The following is a 19,386-nucleotide window of genomic DNA, read 5'->3' as shown; positions in this document are numbered from 1 at the left end:
TGCGGCCTCACCTCCCAGGGCAGGGCTAGATGCCCGTGCCCCCTGACCAGGCCACCATCCTCCTCATCGCCAATGGGCCAATCCCAGTGTGGAGCCAGCACTGGCCTTCCGCCCTTCCTCCTCACAGGCACTGCCGGCTGCCACCCGCGGCTTCAGCACCAGAGAGCACAAGGTCCACATCCCTCCTCCGGCCTAGACTGGCTGTGGGACCTTGGCCAAGGCACCTCACCTACTGGCGCCTCTGTGAAACGGGACTAATAATCCAGCCACTGCGTGGGTTGGCCTGTGGCCCCTGGATCTTGCTGTCAACTGGCCCAGGGCCTGGCCAGCCCAGGGCCTGGCACGAGCCGGTCTAACACCCAGGCGACACTCGCCTCGAGGTGTGGGCAGAGGGACAAGCCGAGGTGGAAGGTGACCGGGTCACAGCCGGGCCCGAGTGGAGGGAAGGTGACGTGGGCGGGACCAACTTCGGAAAAGCTGTCGGTCTGCTGTCAGGCGGGCGCTTCCTCTCCTGGCTGTCTTGGCCCCGGCCCAAGCGGGCGGGCAGACTCTGCTCTGGAGAAGCCATGCCGGGGCACCCGCAGGCCGGAACACCCCACACGGACACGCTGCAGCTTGTTTACTGCCAGGAGGCAGCACAAAGCCCCGCTGCCAGGGGCGGGTGGGTATAATTAACTGGGTGGAGACCAACACCTCTTCCCTGGGTTGAGCCTGCAAAGGCCCTGAACTTGAGGCTGGCATGCGGGGGTGGTGCCACTGACTCAGTCAACGGGTGTATGCAAGTGAGGCAGGGGCTGCCCGCCGGCCCACCAGGCGCTGAGCTGGAAGGGCAGGGGGAAGAGGGGCCGAGTCTGGCCCCACAACAGGAGGTGGCTGTCCCAGGCACAGACCCCAGGGCCTGGCCAGGGCTGGGCGCCCCCTCGCTAGGGGCTGCTGCTTCCTAGCTGACCTCGTCCCAGGGACCTCTAGAGGGCGGGAGGGATTCACATTTACCAGGCACACCCGCCTGCCGGGCACTGTGCTGGGGGTGCATCAGGGGCAATGGCAATGCTGTTCTAGATGAGGCCCCCATCTACGGATGCCCAGGCGCACTGAGCTCTAGAGGCCAGGCCCTGCCCAGCACCACGGGCTCTCTCCCTGGGGGAAGGGTGCTGGCTGAGGCCTGGCCTACACAGTGGGCCATACCTGGGGCTGGGCCATAGCGGGGGCTCAGAGGCCCCTGGCCTGGGAGGTGGGCCCATTTCACCTGCCCCTCCCTAACACCGGCATCTGCCACTGGGTGGGGTTGGGGGACCCCCCAGGTCACACAGCCAACTGGTAGCGAGTCAGAGTAGGATCAGTGAGACGGATTCCTGCCAAGAAGCACAGGGTGCCAGGGGCTTTAGAGACCTTCTCTCCTTCCCCCAGCTCTGGCAGGTAGCTGTCCGGCAGCTGGCTGCCCAACCAGGGGGCCCTTCCTCCCACATCAGGGCCCTCAGCGAGCCATCAGGCTCCAGGGCACAAACACTTAACGAAACAAAGACGACTCCTGATGACTGTATCTCCCATCAGTTTAAGCAACTCGGAGTCAGGACAAACAGAGCCACAGGGTATGTGGTGGCTGCAGAGGAGAGTGCACCAGAGCCCAGGCAAAGGCACAGGCCTGGGCGTGGGAAGGTGCTCCAGTCTCCCTGGTCACCCCACAGGTGGGCCAAAATGAAAGTCTCCTTCGGTTCTAAGTGCCCGGAGGGGCAGGGCAGTGGCTGGCGGGAAGGCACCTGGCCCAGCTCGGCAGAGCCGTCAGGCGTGCGTGGGAGCACTGGGTAAGGAGCGCTTGTCCTGGAGCTCCTGGCACCGGGGAGAAGCAGCCCTCCTGTACCAGTGAAGAACTGAAGCCGCCGATCCACGGGGGAGAGGGCAGGTAGAGGCACCCCGAGACAGCCAGACAGTGGCGTCTGCAGCAGTGACAAGAAGGAACACAGCTGCATCCACGGGAACTGACAGTCGAGCCAGGACACACAGAAGGGGGCCCAGGTGGTAGGTGGGGACGGCGACATCCACATCTCAGGCTGCTCCACTTGAGCCAAGGCAGGCCCTTCCACCCTCCAGCCAGGTTCCTTCTGGTCTCCAGCACTGCCCTCTTGAAGCACCACCGGATCCGCAGACAAGCCCCAGGGCCTGGAGCAGGCTGACTTCCTGTCCTAAGGGTGAGTTGTGTGATTGGCCAAGAGTGTGCCGAGGGCTCCTATCCACCTGTCATGACCATCCTGCCAATGAGCAACCCCATGCCCTGTGTGGGCTGAGTCGGGTGAGTGGCTGGGAGCCAAACCCGCTGGGGCCTAAAGTCTGTGCTTTTCTCAGTGACGATGCGGCCCTGGGACCTGCCCTGGGGGCCGCCAGCCACCGCCAGCCGCGGGCTGCTTTCCTGAGCCGAGGGCTGCTTTCCTGAGCCGAGGGCTGCTTTCCTGAGCCGAGGGCGGACCTCTTCATGGGGCGGGAGCGGCCGTGGAGGAGGCCCCGCAGGCCAGCACTCCCCCTCCACTCCCTCAAACTCAGGCCACAGCCGCGGACGCCTGCACAGCCTGGGAAGCAGGAACAGTGCCGGCCAGGCCCTCGCTCCCTTTGCTTCTTTCACGGTGGCTGGAAACTGGGTTGAAACAAGAAAAAAAACCCTGCTTGCTAAAATCAGCAAACATTTTGGGGAAGGAGGGAGAGCCATCTCTGGCTTGGTTACTATGGGAACATTTCCGAATCAACTACCAGCGGGAGACAAGTTTGCCCTGGACAGAGCAGCCCGGCTCCAGCCCCCACAGGCCCCCCACCCAGGGGCGCACACACCTGCCCAGGAAGCCGTGGAACCTTCCAGGCACTCAGAGACAAGCCTGTGGCCTCTGCTTTCCTGGTCTCCTCTGCCCAGGGACGGACAGCCCATCTCTGCAGCCCCCTCAGGGCTGGCACTGGCTCAGGAGGGCTCCCACCCCCAGGCCCAGCCCCACTTCGGTGCCTCCCACCCAGGCCTCTGTGTCCTCCCTGGGGTCCCAGCTCCCTGCACGGTCGTCCTGAGGAGGCACCGCTGAGTCATGTGGCCACACGCCTTCTGCCCATCCCTCCCCAGGGCCCAGGCCAAGCCGTGCCAGGGCGGGGAGGGCCGCAGGACTTCAACCAGCAATGTCCAACAACTCCCAGCTCTGTTCTAGCAAAGGCCAGACCGTTCTGCCTGTCGGGAGAGGGCGGGGTGTGGGGCCCTTGGGTGGGGCTGCGGCCACCCCGGACTCAAGCCCGGGGCCAGGATCCAGCCTGCCCGGCACATGGCCCACAGACGGGATTTTCCACGGCAGAGAAGGGGTGGGTGGGAGCCAGTGCCTCAGTCAAGTCGTTGGGGCGGGGAGGGGGGGTGATGGAGATGCGCCAAGTTCGTTGCTCTCCCTCAGATGCTCGTCCTACCGCATGGCTGGGCCGCTATGCGCCAGGCCTCTGCCGCAGGGCCCAGGCCACCGGTCCCCTGTGCACCCAGCCCTCTGCCCGGCCCCTCATGCTCCCCGAGAAGCCCCGGCCGGCACAGCCTCAGCCCCGGCCTCCCTCTGGCACCCTCCCTGGCCAAGCAGCACCCACTACCCGTGGGAGCCCTGCCTCCAGCCAACCGGACTCCTTGAGGGTCCCGCTCTCTCCCTGTGCCCCACAGCACACTACAGAGGCCCACACGACCGGGCAAGCACGAAGGGGCAAGCCCGCGAGTGTCCCGCGGCAGGGCCCACGGCAGCCGGCGCTGGCCGTACCAGGAGGACATGCTTGGAGACGGGCTGTCAGGGAGACGGTCCACAGACCCGCAGCGAGCGCCTCCTCGGGACCCAGAGGACACACAGCCACGGGTGGCCTGCACCCCTTACAGGGAATGTCCCCAAGACTTAGTGTCGGCGAAAAAGCGCAAGTTACCAAAAAGCACCCCCCCATACACATATACACACAGGCATATTTTTTAAAGCAGAATGACAAACTTGTCTGATGTGGTACACGTACACTTGAGAAAAGGGAGTAGCCGGCCGCTCACAGAGGTACCTCTAAGGAGGGCAGGATGCCTGGGGTGGGAGACCAGGGGTGTGGGCTCTGCTGTGAGTCTCAACGGTTTGCAGTGACGATGTGGCCCAATGACAATGCGGCTCACATGATTTTCAGAAATCGCCAGTAAAAAGTTAAGAGGCAAGTCTCCTAGCCCAGGCCCTGAGGATGAGGGCGCTGCCCAGGGTGGTGGGGGCTTGGATGGCCCTGCCCTTGCCTCCCCACACCTGCTCACAGGGCCAGTCCCTGCCCCACCCCCGCTCCCACCCCAGGCCTGGGCAGTAACCCCAGAGCTGGAAGGGAGAAGAGCCAGCCTGCTCGTCCTGACCCCCAGCCCAGCTGTCAGCCCAGCCCATTGGCTAGGGCAGCAGTCAGCCGAGGGCTGCCTTAAACACTCCTCGTAAACAAGGCAGGCGGCATCCCTCCTGCTAAGATCTGTCCCACAAACGTGTGCAGGGCCAGCGCTCCCTGAGGCACTGGGAGCCAGCCACGGCTGGAAGACACATCCACCCCGAGGGTCCAGCCGCAGCAATGGCAAGGCCAGAGTGGGTGGTTCAGCAGGGGCCGTGCTGTCACCAGCCAGCCGGAGTGCCTGTCCCTTGGGTGCTGCATAAAAGGGGGTGCCAGCACCTGTCTGCCCTCTGCCCAGAGGTTAACCTTTCACTGCGATGCACAGAGAAACAAAAGCTGACCCAGAAGAGGCAAAACTGTGCAAAACGTCCCGTTCAGCCTGTGGGGCTCATTTCTGGAAGGCTCTGGAAACCACGGGAGGAGCTGCGGGAAGCAGACATCTGAGGGGCTGGCCTCCTAAACTCTGCTTTTAGGAAGGCTGGTGCCTGACCCGGAAGGAAGAAAGGGGGGTTGGGTCCCTCCTTGCAACATTACTGCACAGCCTTTAAGGGCAAAGCACTACCGGTGGGGGGGGGGGGGGGGGGGCGGGGCGGAGGGAAACTTTCCCCAAGCACCGACCATGCACCAGCTCCCAAGTGAGGTCACTTCCCCTTATCTAACTGGGTCTTCAGTCACTCTTCAGGCCCACGTGTAAGGAGAGCAAGCAGGAGTTCAGGGGAACCAAGCCACCTGCCTGGCTCTCACTCTGGTTCAGCAACTGCAGAAGAAAGTTTTGCAGAACACTGAAGAAGGGCCCCTTTCATTAATATAGAAACAGTTCTTGTAAATCAATAACAAAAGGACCAATAATCCAATAGGAAAATGAACATGAGTAGAAACTACACAGAAAAAATTAAAACTGCTTACATGAAATCACAGTCCCACTCACAAAGAACACAAGTGTTTTTCACCCACTGAAAAGCACACATGAAACCATTCAGTAATAGAGAAAGTCAGTAAGTCCAGGGCTGGGGAGGAGCTGGATCGGAGGGTAGCATCTGCTAAAACTTCAAGGCCCCACAAACTCCTTGCCCCGGGAATTGTCTCTCAGAGTGTATTCTAGGAGTGGACCCCCCACGCGTGTGCAAAGACGTATACAGCAGCATTGTCTGCAACAGTGGAAGACTGGAAACAACCTAAATGCCCATCAATAGGGGTGGTTAGTAAACCTTAGACATCCACATGGGAGGACGAGGCAGCTATTAAAAAGAACAGCAAGTTCAAAAACACCCTCTAAGACACACGCTTAAGTGAAGGAAAACCAGGGGCAGGAGCACGTGCACTTTGCCCTTGTGTGCGTCTCCGGGCACGGGCTCCAAAGCGGGCAGGACGAGGGCCAGTGGCTGTGGCCTGGGCATCTGGGTGGGAGGGAGCATCTCTTTCACAGCAAACCCCTTGGTACCATGCAGATTGATTACGGGTTACATCTACCACTTGTCTATAAAATACCCATAGGGAGAGGGCTGGCAGGAGCAGGGCTCCCAGGCTCGGAGCCCCTGCCCAGCCCCTGCTCAAGCCTGGGAGAGGAGAAAAGCCATGAATCCAGACACCCACCACCCGGCCGGCTCTCAGCAGGGACCTCACTCTGCCCATACGGCTCAAGAACCAGCCTCTGCCACATCCCTCCAGACCCAAGACCTGCCGCCCTCGGCTCCTGTCCAGGCCAATCCTGCCCTTCGGTTTCTCTAGGTGTGACGGGGAAGCAAGGAAAATACAGAAGAAACCAAAGCTCAGAGGATCCATGTGACATGCCAAAGCCACCCAGCTGAGGACAGGTGAGGAGGACGGGTGAGGACCCGTAGGTGGAGCAGAGTGAGGGGCCGGTGGTCTCTGTGCAGGGCAGAGCAAATGCGGGAGGCCCAGACCAGGCGGGTTGGCAAGGAGGGGCGGATGTGGGCTCTACGGGGCCTCGGGGATGGGCCATGTCTTTCCTGAGGGTGGGTCTCTACCTCACATGGAACATCAGAGCTGGAAGGGCACTGAAGACCCAGCACTGGCCACACTCGTTTTTTTTCAGCAGCAGACCAGCCTCCAATCAGAATCTCCAGGTGCCCAGGACCCCAAAGGGGCACGTGGGGCTGCTCCAGGGGAAGCAGGGCACGGGCCTGGAGCCCCTCTCACCACTGCCCACCGCGGCCCCAGAGAACCACCGAGCTCGTCGAGGCCTCTCCCCACAGCTGGCAAACCGGTGCCCGGAGCGGGCAGCGACCTGCCAGAAGTCGTTCGGCAAGCAGGGCCTCACTCCCGAGTCTGGCGCACTCTCAACTGTGCCACCCAGCCTGCCCTCTGAGGCTGCTGCCATCCCGCGTCCTGGGAACGCCCACGCCGGGGTCCATTCCCACACCTTCCTTCCGTGAAAAGCGCTGGCAGCCAGCAGCTGCAGAAATCAACAAGGCAAACTACTCACGTTGAAGAAATTGGTCTTGTTCCTCTCGCAGAAGAGCCCCTGTGCCGGCATGTGCTGCAGCTGTTGCCACGGGATACCGCTACCTAGCAACACGTCACGGGCCCACTGGAGGTTCTGGGGAAGCAAGAAGTAGGTTGGAAGTGAGTGTGTGGGCAACTCTGGGCGCCCACGGGGAAGGGAGGCGGTCCCCTCCTTCCAGGCTGCGTGGGCAAAGCAGCAGCTCCTGCAGACATCCATCCCGCAGTGCCCGGCGGCCCCGGCTGCCGGCTTTGATCATCTGGCTGTGGGGTGCGTTTCAGGAACTGGTTTCCTGCCTAATACAGCTGACCTAGGAGACCGTGGCCTCAGACTGCCTGAGGAGGGCACAGACAGGGACGCCTCACCCTGACAACTTCGCAAGCTGCTGCACGGACCCAGCACCCCACCTTCTGCCAGGGGATGCCCCCACTGGCCCAAACAGCCAAGCCTGACTTGTCAGGCCGGCGGCTGCCGCCGTGAGCCTGGGAGAGCTGGGGCTCTGCAGGACGCCGGGGATGCGTGCTTGTTGGGGCGGGGGGCGGGGTGCTCTGTCCAGTGCTCAGGCTGCTGCTCTCTGGGCAGTGGTGCCTCTTGGTGGAACCCAGGGCAGGGTGAGAAGCCAGGCCTTCTCTGGGGCCTTCTCATGGACTGGAGAGCAGGCCTTCCCAGCAGAGCACAGACAGCGTGGGCCCAACTGCGGGCCTGTCAGCCTCGCACAGACTCGGCAGTCAGCAGGCCCCGGGCAGCCCCCAGGTGGGCCAGACGGAACTGACCAACGGCTCAGGAGACCTTATCAGGTTCACATCCGAGGCCCTGGATGGAGCTGACGGGGACAAGGAGACCCGTGGGGAACGGACAGGCACCAGGCCTGCGGGGGCACCTGACCCGCCCGCATACCTGCAGCTTCGCAGTGGGGTGGGGCGACGTGTGCCACCCAGGCAGAGCACGTCACTGTGACCCTCACCACGTGGAACTGCCAAGGAGAGTGGCCTCCAGCGCTGCCTGAGGTCCAGAGCCAGTAAGGGCGGGGCAGAGCCTGCATTTGGCCCAGGCCGGGACCCCAAGGCCGGGATCTTCCCTGGGCCCCGCGGGGGTGGGGTGGGGTGGGGTTCATGTCGCAGACCTGCCTCGGCCTCTGCCTTGTGCTCAGCACCGCGCTCCCCCAGGGACACAGGCGGCCCCCTCTCAGGCCTCATGTGACCTGGCCCCACTCACGGGGCTAGAGCCCCTCACCGGCTCAAGGGCGGGGGTCCTGGTGAGGGGCTCTCCTCTGCTTGAAGGTACCCCTCCCTCAGAGCAGGCCCGGCCCATCCCCCCTTCTGAACTCCAAACCCACGTGCTGCCCCACTCACCCCCACAGCCCTCAAACAGCCTCGCCCACAGCCCCGCTGTCTGTCAGCCCCGAGGGCAGGGACAGACTGACCTCTTCACTGATGGCTCCTCAGGGTCTAGATCAGTAGGGGGTCCATAGAAAGGCTGGGACAGATATTTGGGGAAAGAATCAAAGGAAGGGGACTTCCTTAGTGGCGCAGTGGTTAAGAATCCACCTGCCAAAAAAAAAAAAAAAAAAGAATCCACCTGCCAATGCAGGGGACACGGGTTTGATCCCTGGTCCAGGAAGATCCCACATGCTGTGGAGCAACTAAGCCCGTGCGCCACAACTACTGAACCTGCGCTCTAGAGCGCGTGAGCCACAACTACTGAGCCCGTGTGCCACAACTACTGAAGCCTGCACGCCTAGAGCCCGTGCTCCACAACAAGGGAAGCCACGGCAATGAGAAGCCCGCGCACTGCAATGAAGAGTAGCCCCCACTAGCTGCAACTAGAGAAAGCCCGCGCGCAGCAACTAAGACCTGCCGCAGCCAAAAAAAAAAAAAAAAAAAAAAGAATCAAAGGAAGATGGGCAGAGTTTGAGCTTGAAGGAAATGCAGCCCATCAAGCCGAGGGGACAGGCTAAGGCCCAGAGGCAAGAAGGAGACTGAAACACACACTGGGGAGGGGGGAGCCCAGGGCACTGGATGGGGCGGGGGAGCCTAGGGCACTGGAGGGTGCAGAGCAGCTGCCCACCCAGGGCTCAGCACGCCGGGGAGCCTAGGAAAGGACTGCTTGAGCCCTCAGGAGCCGGGGAGGCCAGAGCATGAGCTTGTTCTGTGGAAAACACCCCCGCTGGTCCCCTGGACAGGCATTCAGAGGTCCGGTCTGCTCGCAGAGCTACACGCAGGTGTGGGGTGGTGCACATAGATCTTTGTGGAAGTGCCTGGCAGCCTCGGAGAGCCGGACCGCCTCTCTGGACCTCCACTGCCCACTTGGAGGGTGGCGGTGGCCATCAGGCCACACCTAGCGTCAATTTGAGAACCCCAGGAATGAAGACAGGAAAGCAACTGTGTACACACATGGTGCCTCGGGGAGAGCTCCCTGCCCTTCCCACACCTTCTCCCAGGAGCTGGCCCTGCCACCGCCCCTGTTCCGCCCTCCCACTGCTGAGCGCTGAAGGGAGGCAGCACTGGGAGGTAGGAGGCTGGGGTGGGGGTGAGGCCAGAGAGGTTCTCTCCCAAGTTCCCTCCCTGAGGGGTTGCCAAGGGTTGGCCACCAAAGGGCAAACACTCCAGGGGCACTGCGGCTGACCCCGGCCTGCACTGCCCACCCGGCCCAGGCCCCTGTCTCCTTCATTAACGGCTCTTCAGATCAGCGGTTGGATGGTGCCGTTGAGACCTGGCGGGCTCCCACGGCCACCCCACTGGCTCTCCCCACAGCCGCCCGAGTCTCACACACGGTCACACACGTCCCCCCTCCCCCCAGGCTTGCAACGCTTTAACCTCACTCAGAATGACGCCCCACAACTCCTCCCCACCTAACCGGCCCTCCTGAGCTCTGCCGCCTCCTGGCCCTCCCCTCCTGCCTGGCTAATCACACGGGCTGCGGGCTGAGCCCCATCCAGGGCATGCGTGTCGGCTGTGTGTCCACCTGGAGGCCTCTCCCCGATAGCTCCTCGCTGTGCCCTCGCCTGTCGGGTCTTTGCTTAGAGAGGCCTCCTGGGCGCCCTGCCCAAACGGCCACACTCCTGCGCCCATTCCTACCCACTTCCTCTCGCCCCACTCTCCTCCCCCGGGAGCCTGCTGCGGAATGCGTGAGCGCCCTGGAGGGCACGCCAAGCACAGGCACTCCTGCCATGTGGTGGCCGTGGGACGACGTGGTGATGGGTTCACCCCTCTTTCCAAACGTGAACAACAGTATCTGTGATGCACACGGCCGGCAGAGGGCTTGACCTAGTCAAACAGATGGGCTCCACACCATGGAGAGAGGCCCATCTGTCTCACTGACTCTGGCCCCAAAGGCACAGCACTCTTCACACCACATGGCACAGACTTTGAAGTGCATAACCAAGGTTCCTAAGCTGAGAAAAACATCGAGTTCTCACTTTATAAACCACACAAGTAAAGCCTGACAAGAACCCGGCTGGGGTCTGCGTGGAGAGGCTGGGGTCTGCGTGGAGAGGCTGGGGGGTGGGGGGCATTTTATGTGCCCAGAGGGGAGCAGGGCTGCAGGCAGGTGGGCAGCTCTGTGCTGTGGCCACCTGCCCTTGTGATGCCGGGTCCTGGCCCCGATCACTCACACGTGCCTACAGAAGGGCACACAGCCTGTGCAGGAGGGTCAGTCCCTTCACACCTGCCCACTCCTCAGAGGCTCTGAGGGTCCCACACATGAGCTGGTGGCCCAGGGGGTAGAGGACCGCCCAGAGCAGAGCACAAGCTGACAATGAGTCGGTCAGGGCTTCCCCAGAGATCTCGTGGTAGGCACAGCTCTGCCAACCCTCCTGGAGGGGGCAGCCCTAACCAAACAAGTCCTAAACAGACACAGGCCTGGGCCCTAGCCCACTGCAGCAGGGCGAAGGGGCATCTCAGGTCACTTGGAGCTGCATTTCCCTGATGGGTTACGGTGTGGAGCATCTTTTCTTGTGCTTATTGGCTGTTTGTATGTCTTCTTTGGAGAAATGTCTATTCAGACCCTTCGCCCATTTTTATTTATTTATTTAAATTTATTTATTTATTTATTTATTTATTTTTGGCTGTGTTAGGTCTTCATTGCTGTGCGCAGGCTTCTCTAGTTGCGGCGAGCGGGGGCTACTCTTCGTTGCAGAGCATGGGCTCTAGGCGCGCGAACTTCAGTGGTTGTGGCACGTGGACTCAGTAGGTGTGGCTCACAGGCTCTGGAACGCAAGCTCAGTAGTTGTGGCGCACAGGCTTAGTTGCTCTGCGGCATGTGGGATCTTTCCAGACCAGGGATCGAACCCGTGTCCCCTGCATTGGCTGGTGGATTCTTAACCACTGCACCACCAGGGAAGTCCCGCCCACTTTTAAACTGGGTTACCTTTTAATTAACAAGTTGTAAGAGTTCTTTATATATTCTAGATACAAGTCCCTTATCAGATATGTGACTTGCAAATATTTCTCCCATTCTGTGGATCATCTTTTCACTTTGATAGTGTCCTTAGAAGCACAAAGGACCCACCGGGGCCTCCCTGCTCCAGGCAGCCACTGAGCCATGAGATGGCAACAGGGAGATGCCACTGCCAAGCCCACAGGCGGATTTGATGAAGAAACAGGCTGCTGTTGAGCCCACACGGCAGGAAGCGTTTGTTACCCAACAGCTGCGTGGGAAGTGGTCGCTGCTGCTCAGTGACTGATTCTGCTAAGAGCTCTGGCCACGCCCCCAGGACTGTGGGCTGCCTCGACAGGTTCCTGCGCTCAGCCCTCGAGGCAGTGAGGTGTTCACAAACTGCTCCGCAAAGCCTCTGGATGAAGCAAATGGCAGCCCACGGAGCCCCCTGGGCACGGCCAGGCCCGGGTGCACATTGGGGGCCCTCCATGGCCGATGCAGGAGAAAGGGGGGCTCACGCATCGAGACAGCGCTCCCTCTGGGAGAACCACGCAGTGAATCTGGGCACACAGTGACTGAGGAGATGCAGAAACGAGGTGTGACGCCCGAGGAGCAGACAACCTGGGCAGCCTCGTCTCCTCCACCCAGTCCAGCCACCCCACCCCACCCCATGGCCGCCACAGACCATCACAGGGGACCTAGACGACCTGGGGGAATTCGAGGAAAGAGCAAACAGCCAACTGTGAGCATGGACACACTCACGACGTTGGGGGGCAGTGGAGTGACAGGGCCTGGGCTCCCAGAGCCAGGCTCCCTGACTTCAAGCAGAGGACACGACCCCCGATGGTCAACGGTGTGAGTGCTCAAGAGCTGAGAGAAGAGACACACGCAGCGTACTCTCTGTTATACTGGCAAAACTATGAATAGCCCCCCTCCAATTTTTCTTTAATTTTGACATAAATACTGTTTTTCACTTTTAAAAAGCCCACTCAGCAAGGGAACAGGTTGTGGAGCCCTTTATGGGCACAGCTCCTGTGCTCAGATTAAAGACATTTAAAGGGGAGGCGGGTGTGGGCGCCGCAGGCCTCCGTGGGGCCCACATCGCAGCCCAGCTCTCCCTCGCCCAACCCTGTGACTTCCGCCACCCTTCCCTAAGAGGCGTCTTGCACCCTACATCCCACCTCAGCAACTGCTTCTGGAGAAGGGGAGCATCAGCCACAGGGCCCCCACAGACTGTTCGAGTGGGAGTTTTATTAAAATCCAGGTCTGCCTGGGTCTAGAAGGCCTGGGCACTGGAGGTCAGGTGCACTGCTGAGTGCAGGCCAGGCAGCGATGGGCGGCTGGGAAAGCCTGACGCCCTGCAGCTGAGACGGAGCCCCTGCCGAGGTGCCCCCACCAGGCCTGCCAACTGCTCTACCTGCTCTGCTCCACCTGCTCTGCTCCATGAAAACCAACCAAGCCACGTGAGCACACCAGCCGGTCCCTACAGAACCCCATCCAGGACCTTCCCGTCACAACCAGCGCCAGGGTCCATCTCAGGTCAACTGCCCTCCCTAGTTCTTCAAACGTCCCACAGAGAAGCCAGCCAGGGGCCAGCAGCTTCTGGCTGCTGAGCTCAAGTCTTACTGAGCAGACAAAAGCAGAGACCACAGCCTGACCCCCGAGGCCGCCCCACCAACCGCTCACCTGTCTGGGCACTGCCCTCCCCTCCCCTCCCCTCCAGCCACCATGTCCCCACTGGACCCGCAGCCACCCTAGGGGTCTCAGCAGAAGGGTACCTACCCAGAGCGTAGCGGCACCCCAGCCTGTGTGCACCCCACTGTCTTCTTCCCTGTAGGGTTTGTCATGATGGGACTTGCTTTATCTGCTCATTTGCATAATTTTGATTCCCGCCCCCCCCACCCCAGCCCCAACGTAGCTCTGTGGGAGCTGTCTCCCAGTGCCTCCGGGGCAAGTGTGGTGAGTGAAAGAACGCAGATAGGCCCCACTCCCCCCACAAACGCTAAGCACCAGCAGGAGAGGCCTGGCTGGGAAGCGCTGGGAGCCCCTACATCATCTGCCCTCCAAGCTGGAGGAGGCTGCCAGCGCCAAAGTCCACGTACGGAGCCGGTTTCAAAGGCCGGCAGCTGAGTGGAGAGGTGAGCCCAGGGCAGGGTGACGGCCAGGAGGTCCACGCAAGATGCAGCCTTGGGGACCGGGGCGGGGAAGCGCTCTAAGGCCACGGGGGAGGGAGCCGGCAGCGAGGCCCTCACAGGGAGGAGCTGACGAGCCTGTCAGCCCCCATCCCTCACCCCAAAGCTAGAATCTGAGCATGTGGTCCTGCTGGGGGAGCAGCCCCATGCCTGCCCCTGTCACCTGGAAGGCTGGACCCCTCCAGCCCACCTGCCTCTTGGCCCTCCGCCCATCCCTCCCGCCACTGCCACCAGAAACCTCTACCAGCTCCGATGTGTCAACCCCTCTCCCTCAGCCTCGTGCTCACCTGGTGGGTCTTGCTGTAGGTGTAGAGGAAGGCCAGGCGGTAGAGGCTCTTGTAGTGCTGAGGGAAGCGGCTGAGGCACAGGCGGAGCGAGGCGATGCACTGCTCTGTGAGGAACTGGCGCTGCTCCTCCGCGCCGGCCGGCAGCCCCTGGGGGAAGGCAGCTGGCTCCCCCAGTGGGTCCCCTCTCTTCCTCCCATCCCACGGGGCAGGCACAGAAGTTGGGGGCTTGGCAGGGGTGCCAGCGGAGGCCGGGGGGTCGGCAGCAGGCTTCTGGCTGCCTTGCTCTGTGGCCCGGAAGCCTTCCGTGCTCTCCGAGGACTCCTCGGCTTTTCCTGAATTGAGAACAAGGAAAAGAAAGTCACCTCAGCTTTAGGCCCTCTCCCCGTGGCAGTCCACCACCAGCGACAGGGGCACCTTGGTGAGCGATCAGCATAGCTGGGTCCACACTCTTGCTGGATGGGAGCTGGACCCAGGCGACTCAGGGGCAGGAGGCGCGGGCCCTTGCTGCCTCTGCACCCCAAGCCCCCAGCTGAGGTCTCCATGGCCTCCAGTCTCCTCCCTGATGAAACAGGATATCTCAGCTGGCACGCAGCTGAGACGGGGGCTCCGAGCTGGGCTCAGGGTGCCCCTGTGGGTGGTGGCACAGGGCTGCCTGCCTCCAGGCCGTGCACGTGAATGGGGAAGCAGCCCAAAGAGGGCAGGCGTGGCCACCACCACCACCGAGGGCAGCACCGGCTCCACGCTCAGCGCCCCCAGCCCGCCCGCCCCTCCAGCCCACCGAAGAGGCAGCGTGGGGTAGTGGATAAGGCTGCAGACTGACTCTCTCTGGACCTCAGGTTCTTCTCCAGTAAAAGGGAACAACCAGTGCTTTTCCCTGGGGAGGCTGGGAGGCCTGGCTGCTGTTGTTGCTACTGTTCACCAAGTAGCTGTGTGCCCCGGCCCAGCCAGAGTGGGAAAGCTTTCAGAACCCACGGCCGGCTGACCAGCCACGGCCTCAGCACAGTGCCAGGGCCGCCGGCCTGCCTGCAACCTCCCAGCAAGCCTGGGAGTGGGCTCTGCCCACTGACTTCCACAGTGGGACCTGGGGGCCCCACAGGAGCTAGGCAGACTCCAGGGCCAGATCAGGGCCCGCCCCAAGAAAGGAGGGGTTCAGGCTAAAAAGAAAGCACATTTGTGACATATAGTACCCAAAGGCTTTTTGGCTCTCCCACACGGGGCCACAGTGGGGTCCTAACAACAAGGACAGTGTCACCAGCGCCCACCGCATAACAGGAGCTTGCGTGCACCTGCCTGAGACGCCGTGTTTGACCCCACAACCCAGGAGCGGGCCTGGGATCACACTCATCCTACACGGGAAACAGCGGGGCCCAGGGAGGTGAGTGGCTCAGCCAACCGAGGTCCCCGGGCAGCAGCGGAGGCGCGAGGGCAGAGGCCAGGACGCACGTTGTCCAGCGCTGCCCAGGCTCCCAGCACACCCCAGCAGTCCTACCCACACGCTGAGTCAGGTCTCCGTACCTCTCTCCTCTGCGGCCCCCTGAAGGTCTTTCCCGGGCGGTCCTACTTGGGAACTGGGAGCGGGCGGCCTCTTCTCTGTGTAGGGCTTCTGGGAACCCTCCAGGGAGCTGGCAGGCTCACTGAAGAGGTCCTGCGTCGAGCTGGAGTCCGAGAGCGCCACGGCCGTGCTCTCCTGGCTGCGCTCTGGGGAGAGAAGGACAGAGGCGGCAGTGTGAACCCTGGCACCTGGGGAACAGAGGGGCCTCCCACGGAGCCTCTCGGCCAGAGGCCTGGCCACTGCCCCGTGCACAGCCACTCTGACACTGCCTGGCCCACCTGTCCTGGAGGCCACCGAGCCACTCACCAGAGGCACCAATTTCCTGGGGTTTCCCCCAAGAGCGATGTTCTGGTAAGTATTTGACAATTGACTCTCAGGAAGGGAAAGCCTTCGTTTGTAGCATTTACTGATTTCTGTGGTGTAAATACTCCCACCATGGCCAATTTCGAGCTACCAACGTGATGTATCTGAATGCAGGGTTGGGAAGAGACGCACAATAGTGATTATACACCACCGCACAGTATTCCTACCGCAACAGGCACACGTAACTGCGATGGGGAAGAACTCAGCCAACACTTTTACCCAGTCTCCAAAGGCCACGTGTGGTGGGTCTGCAGTGACAGTACAGATCACTGGGACTTGCAGACCCCAGGTTGGGGGCGCCCCCTGGGCACCTCTCCACGGCCTCCCAGCTGCTCCTGAGGAAGATGGGGGTGGGGCAGGAGAGATTGGGGGACATCTTCCCAGGGCGCAGGCTGCTGTGGGAAGGGTGTGAAGCCCTGGCTGGACCTTTCTCCCCAACAGAGCAAGCCAAAGCCAACAGGGGAGGGGCAGCAAGCCCAGTGATAGCCCTGTCGCCTCCAGGGCACAGGTGAAGACCCACAGGAAACACCTGCAGGGAATCACCCAGGGCCTGAACACTCCCACCAAGACACAGGGACCCGGCCGGCCAGGTCTGAGGCTGCACCCAGACAACAGAGGACCAGCCAAGCCCCCAGCCCGGGCTGGCAGGCACGGACTCACAGCCAAGCACTCTGCCGCAGGAAGAGGGGCGAGGACATGGAGAGACCCACCTGAGGGGCACACAGAGGGCCTGAAGCAAGCAGAAGGTGGAAACAGATGCTAAGAAAACCTTCCAGCAAACCACCCCACCCTGAGCACAAGGCAGCATTGGGGGAACTGGAGGCCACCAGTTTGCATAGGGGTAGGGTGCACCAAGGGAACCACAGCAACAGCAAGACCCAACCCTGCTCAGCTTCCACCTCGTCAGCCTCACTTCCCCACCTGACGCCTGGGAGCTTAAGAGTGAAGCCCATTCCAGGCATGAATATCAGTTATTTCAATCTCTTCTGTCCTACACACGCTATCTCAAGTTCAATATAAAAAGTATAAGACACACACACACGCAAAAGCAGAAAAGAACATTGTCAAGAGACAAAAAGATCAACAGAACTGGGCTCAGAGGTGACCCTCCCCTCTCTTTTTTGTATTTACTTTCTCTAAACTATTACTAACTCCTGACAAAAGCGAAACCAGCAGCCATGCATCATGGACTGGCAGCATGTGTAAGAATGAAATGAACGAGAGCAACAGCCTGAGGGAAGGGAGGTTCACGCTGCACGTGAAGCAGGATCACGTCCTCCAAGGGCGGACTGTGATCACCTGAAGATGTATTTTCTTAACCCTAATGCAGGCACTACATTATTTTAAAAAAAGAATTATAAATAAACCAATAGTAGAGATAAAAGGCAACCATTAAAAAATAGCACTTAGTTTTTGTCTTGAACTTTGTGTACTTGAAGGTGAAGCTCACTAGTCACGTGACCTTGAATAAGTGAGGCCCTTTCCCCACCTCTGAGTTGCAGCCACGTATCATCTCAGGGGAGCTGGTGCCATGGGGGCTTCTGGGGTCTGGCCCTCAACCCTTGCTCAGCTGCTGGAGAGCCTGGATGCCCAGTAGGCAGTGCCCTGGGGCCACCAGCAGGACAGCATGAGCTGCTTAGCAGGCAAACTCACAACAGAATGGGAAACTGTTCTGGCAAAGTTGAGAGCCTGGACTCTGGGAGACACCAGCCGCCTGAGTCCAGGTCCTGCTCTGTCACTTACTGGGTCGGACAGCCTAGGCAGTTGCCATAATTTCTTTACACTTGTTTCCCAACGTGTAGAACTGTCATAATACATGTGCCCACTTCATGGGATTGTTATGAGGATTAAAGTGCCTGATACACTGTGAACGTTCACAAAATGTCAGCTCAACTATCACCAGTATGACCTCAGAGAACCCGGACCATCTCATCTCTAATGTCTCAGACGTGACACACAAGGGTTTAGTCCTAAAGGCCACAATGGACACAGGGCCTGTCTACAGGGTGCTGACCACTCCTTACACTGACCAGGCAGCACCGTCCCAGGTGGGCCGGGCAGCACACAGGACACCAAGAAACAGGCCTGTGCTTCCAGTGGCAGCTCTGCGGCTCCACCTCTCCACCCACGTCTGACTGCTGACCAGGCTTTGGGGACAGTGACCTTTCAGGCAGCTCCATAGCTGCCTCTGCATGTCCACTGCCCGGTAAGTGCAGGGCATCAGCATCTCACTTCGTGTGGGCAGGGACCTGCTCGGCGAGGGGCTCTCCCCTGACTGCAAGGCAGACCCCAAGCTCCATAAGCCCCAAATGGGGGTGACAGGCAGTGTGAAGGCATCGCTTCTCCAGGACTGGCAGCCGACCCTCTGGGCTCTGGGAGCCCCAGATCTGCACTCCAATCCCAGAGCTGCCACTTGGGCTGCTGGAGGCCTCCATGTCATGGTCTTTAACATGTTTGTCACTGCCCCCCCCGCCTCTGCCCCCGACACACACACAGGATTGCCACAGGGCCTGCTTGGTTCCTGGCACACTGGAGTGACGCCCACCAACCCACCCGGCCCTCAGCCCCTTCCAGGGCGCTTTTTTAGAACCTGTCCACACAGAACCTGCTCACACTAATACATACGTGAGGCAGGGTTATAAATATGTCACTCTTACTGTTAATCACCGGAGAGGTTCACTTCCACGCCCCTGGGCCGCCGCAGCCCTTCCTCTGAACCTTAGAGGGACGTGCATCTGTCGACCTGCTTTCTCAGCCCGGGCACCCCCACCACCACCTCCAGGGGGACCCACAGCCAGGGCAAGCAAACAGAGCTGGGGGCGCAGAGGGAAAGGGGCCCAGCCTGGTGACACAAGCCCCTGTCCCACCAGGGCTTTCTTTATGTGGGTTTGACTCAGTTCACATCCCTTGAACATTCTCAGGATTTCCAGGCCAGCCTGAAAGAGCTCTTTGGTTACAAGATGCACGTTCCCTGCTGTGTTTTCTCCATTTGCTCTGGCAGGAAGACTAGGAACGGCCACAGCCAGCTAGTCCATTAGCTCAGCTATATGAAAGCTCAAGGAAAAAGACACGTGCTTGTGTGATCAAAACTGCAGCAACTCTGGCTGCTGAGCCCTGAAAAGATCACCAATTTTCTGCCGACCAGAAAACAACAGGTTTCTAAGAACTGTAAACTTGGGTGGAATCAATATTTTGAGAAATCTTTCAACCGGGCAAAACCTGCCCCAGTCGGGCCCTGATGACTGCCAGGAAGGGACTTGTCCACCGGGAGTAGGGCTGGGGTGTGGGATGGGTGCCCTCCTGTAGGCCAAGGAGACTGGACAGACCCCCAAGAGAAGAGACACCAGAAACCCGCCCCACCCACCCCAGAGAGGCAGCAGTGGAGCCAGGACCCTGATGCTCAGAGTGGGGAGAAGGGACTTCCCTGGTGGCGCAGTGGTTAAGAATCCGCCTGCCAATGCAGGGGACATGGGCTCAATCCCTGGTCAGGAAAGATCCCACACGCCACGGAGCAACTAAGCCCGCGAGCCACAACTACTGAAGCCCGTGCGCTCTAGGGCCCACGTGCCGCAACTACGGAGCCCATGTGCTGCAACTATTGAGGCCTGCGAGCCTAGAGCCCGTGCTCTGCAACAAGAGAAGCCACTGCAATGAGAAGCCCACGCACTGCAACGAAGAGTAGCCCCCGCTCGCTGCAACTAGAGAAAGCCCACGCGTAGCAACAAAGACCCAACATGGCCAAAAATAAATTTAAAAAAAAAATTA

General features: G+C 60.6%; 1 protein-coding gene across 7 annotated transcripts in view; it reads right to left on the bottom strand.

Moving 5' to 3' along the window:
* Window positions 1-19,386, bottom strand: part of CABIN1 (calcineurin binding protein 1) — a 102,872-nt gene that overhangs the window by 31,526 nt on the left and 51,960 nt on the right. For all 7 annotated transcript variants that reach the window (XR_014251566.1, XM_082416253.1, XM_082416252.1 and 4 more), the window contains 3 exons: window positions 15,222-15,404; window positions 13,707-14,038; window positions 6,833-6,946 (listed from right to left, as the gene is read on the bottom strand). Coding sequence is in view for 6 of the 7 variants with exons in the window: in XM_082416253.1 (XP_082272379.1) it covers window positions 6,833-6,946; window positions 13,707-14,038; window positions 15,222-15,404 (629 nt within the window). In the remaining variant the exon portion in view is untranslated. The remainder of the gene's footprint in view (window positions 1-6,832; window positions 6,947-13,706; window positions 14,039-15,221; window positions 15,405-19,386) is intronic.

The sequence above is a fragment of the Balaenoptera physalus genome, assembly GCF_965194825.1.
Source record: "Balaenoptera physalus genome assembly, chromosome: 12".
Lineage (NCBI taxonomy): Eukaryota > Metazoa > Chordata > Mammalia > Artiodactyla > Balaenopteridae > Balaenoptera > Balaenoptera physalus.
Note: the sequence above shows the minus strand (reverse complement) of the source record. Positions and strands in the feature narration are given on the sequence as shown.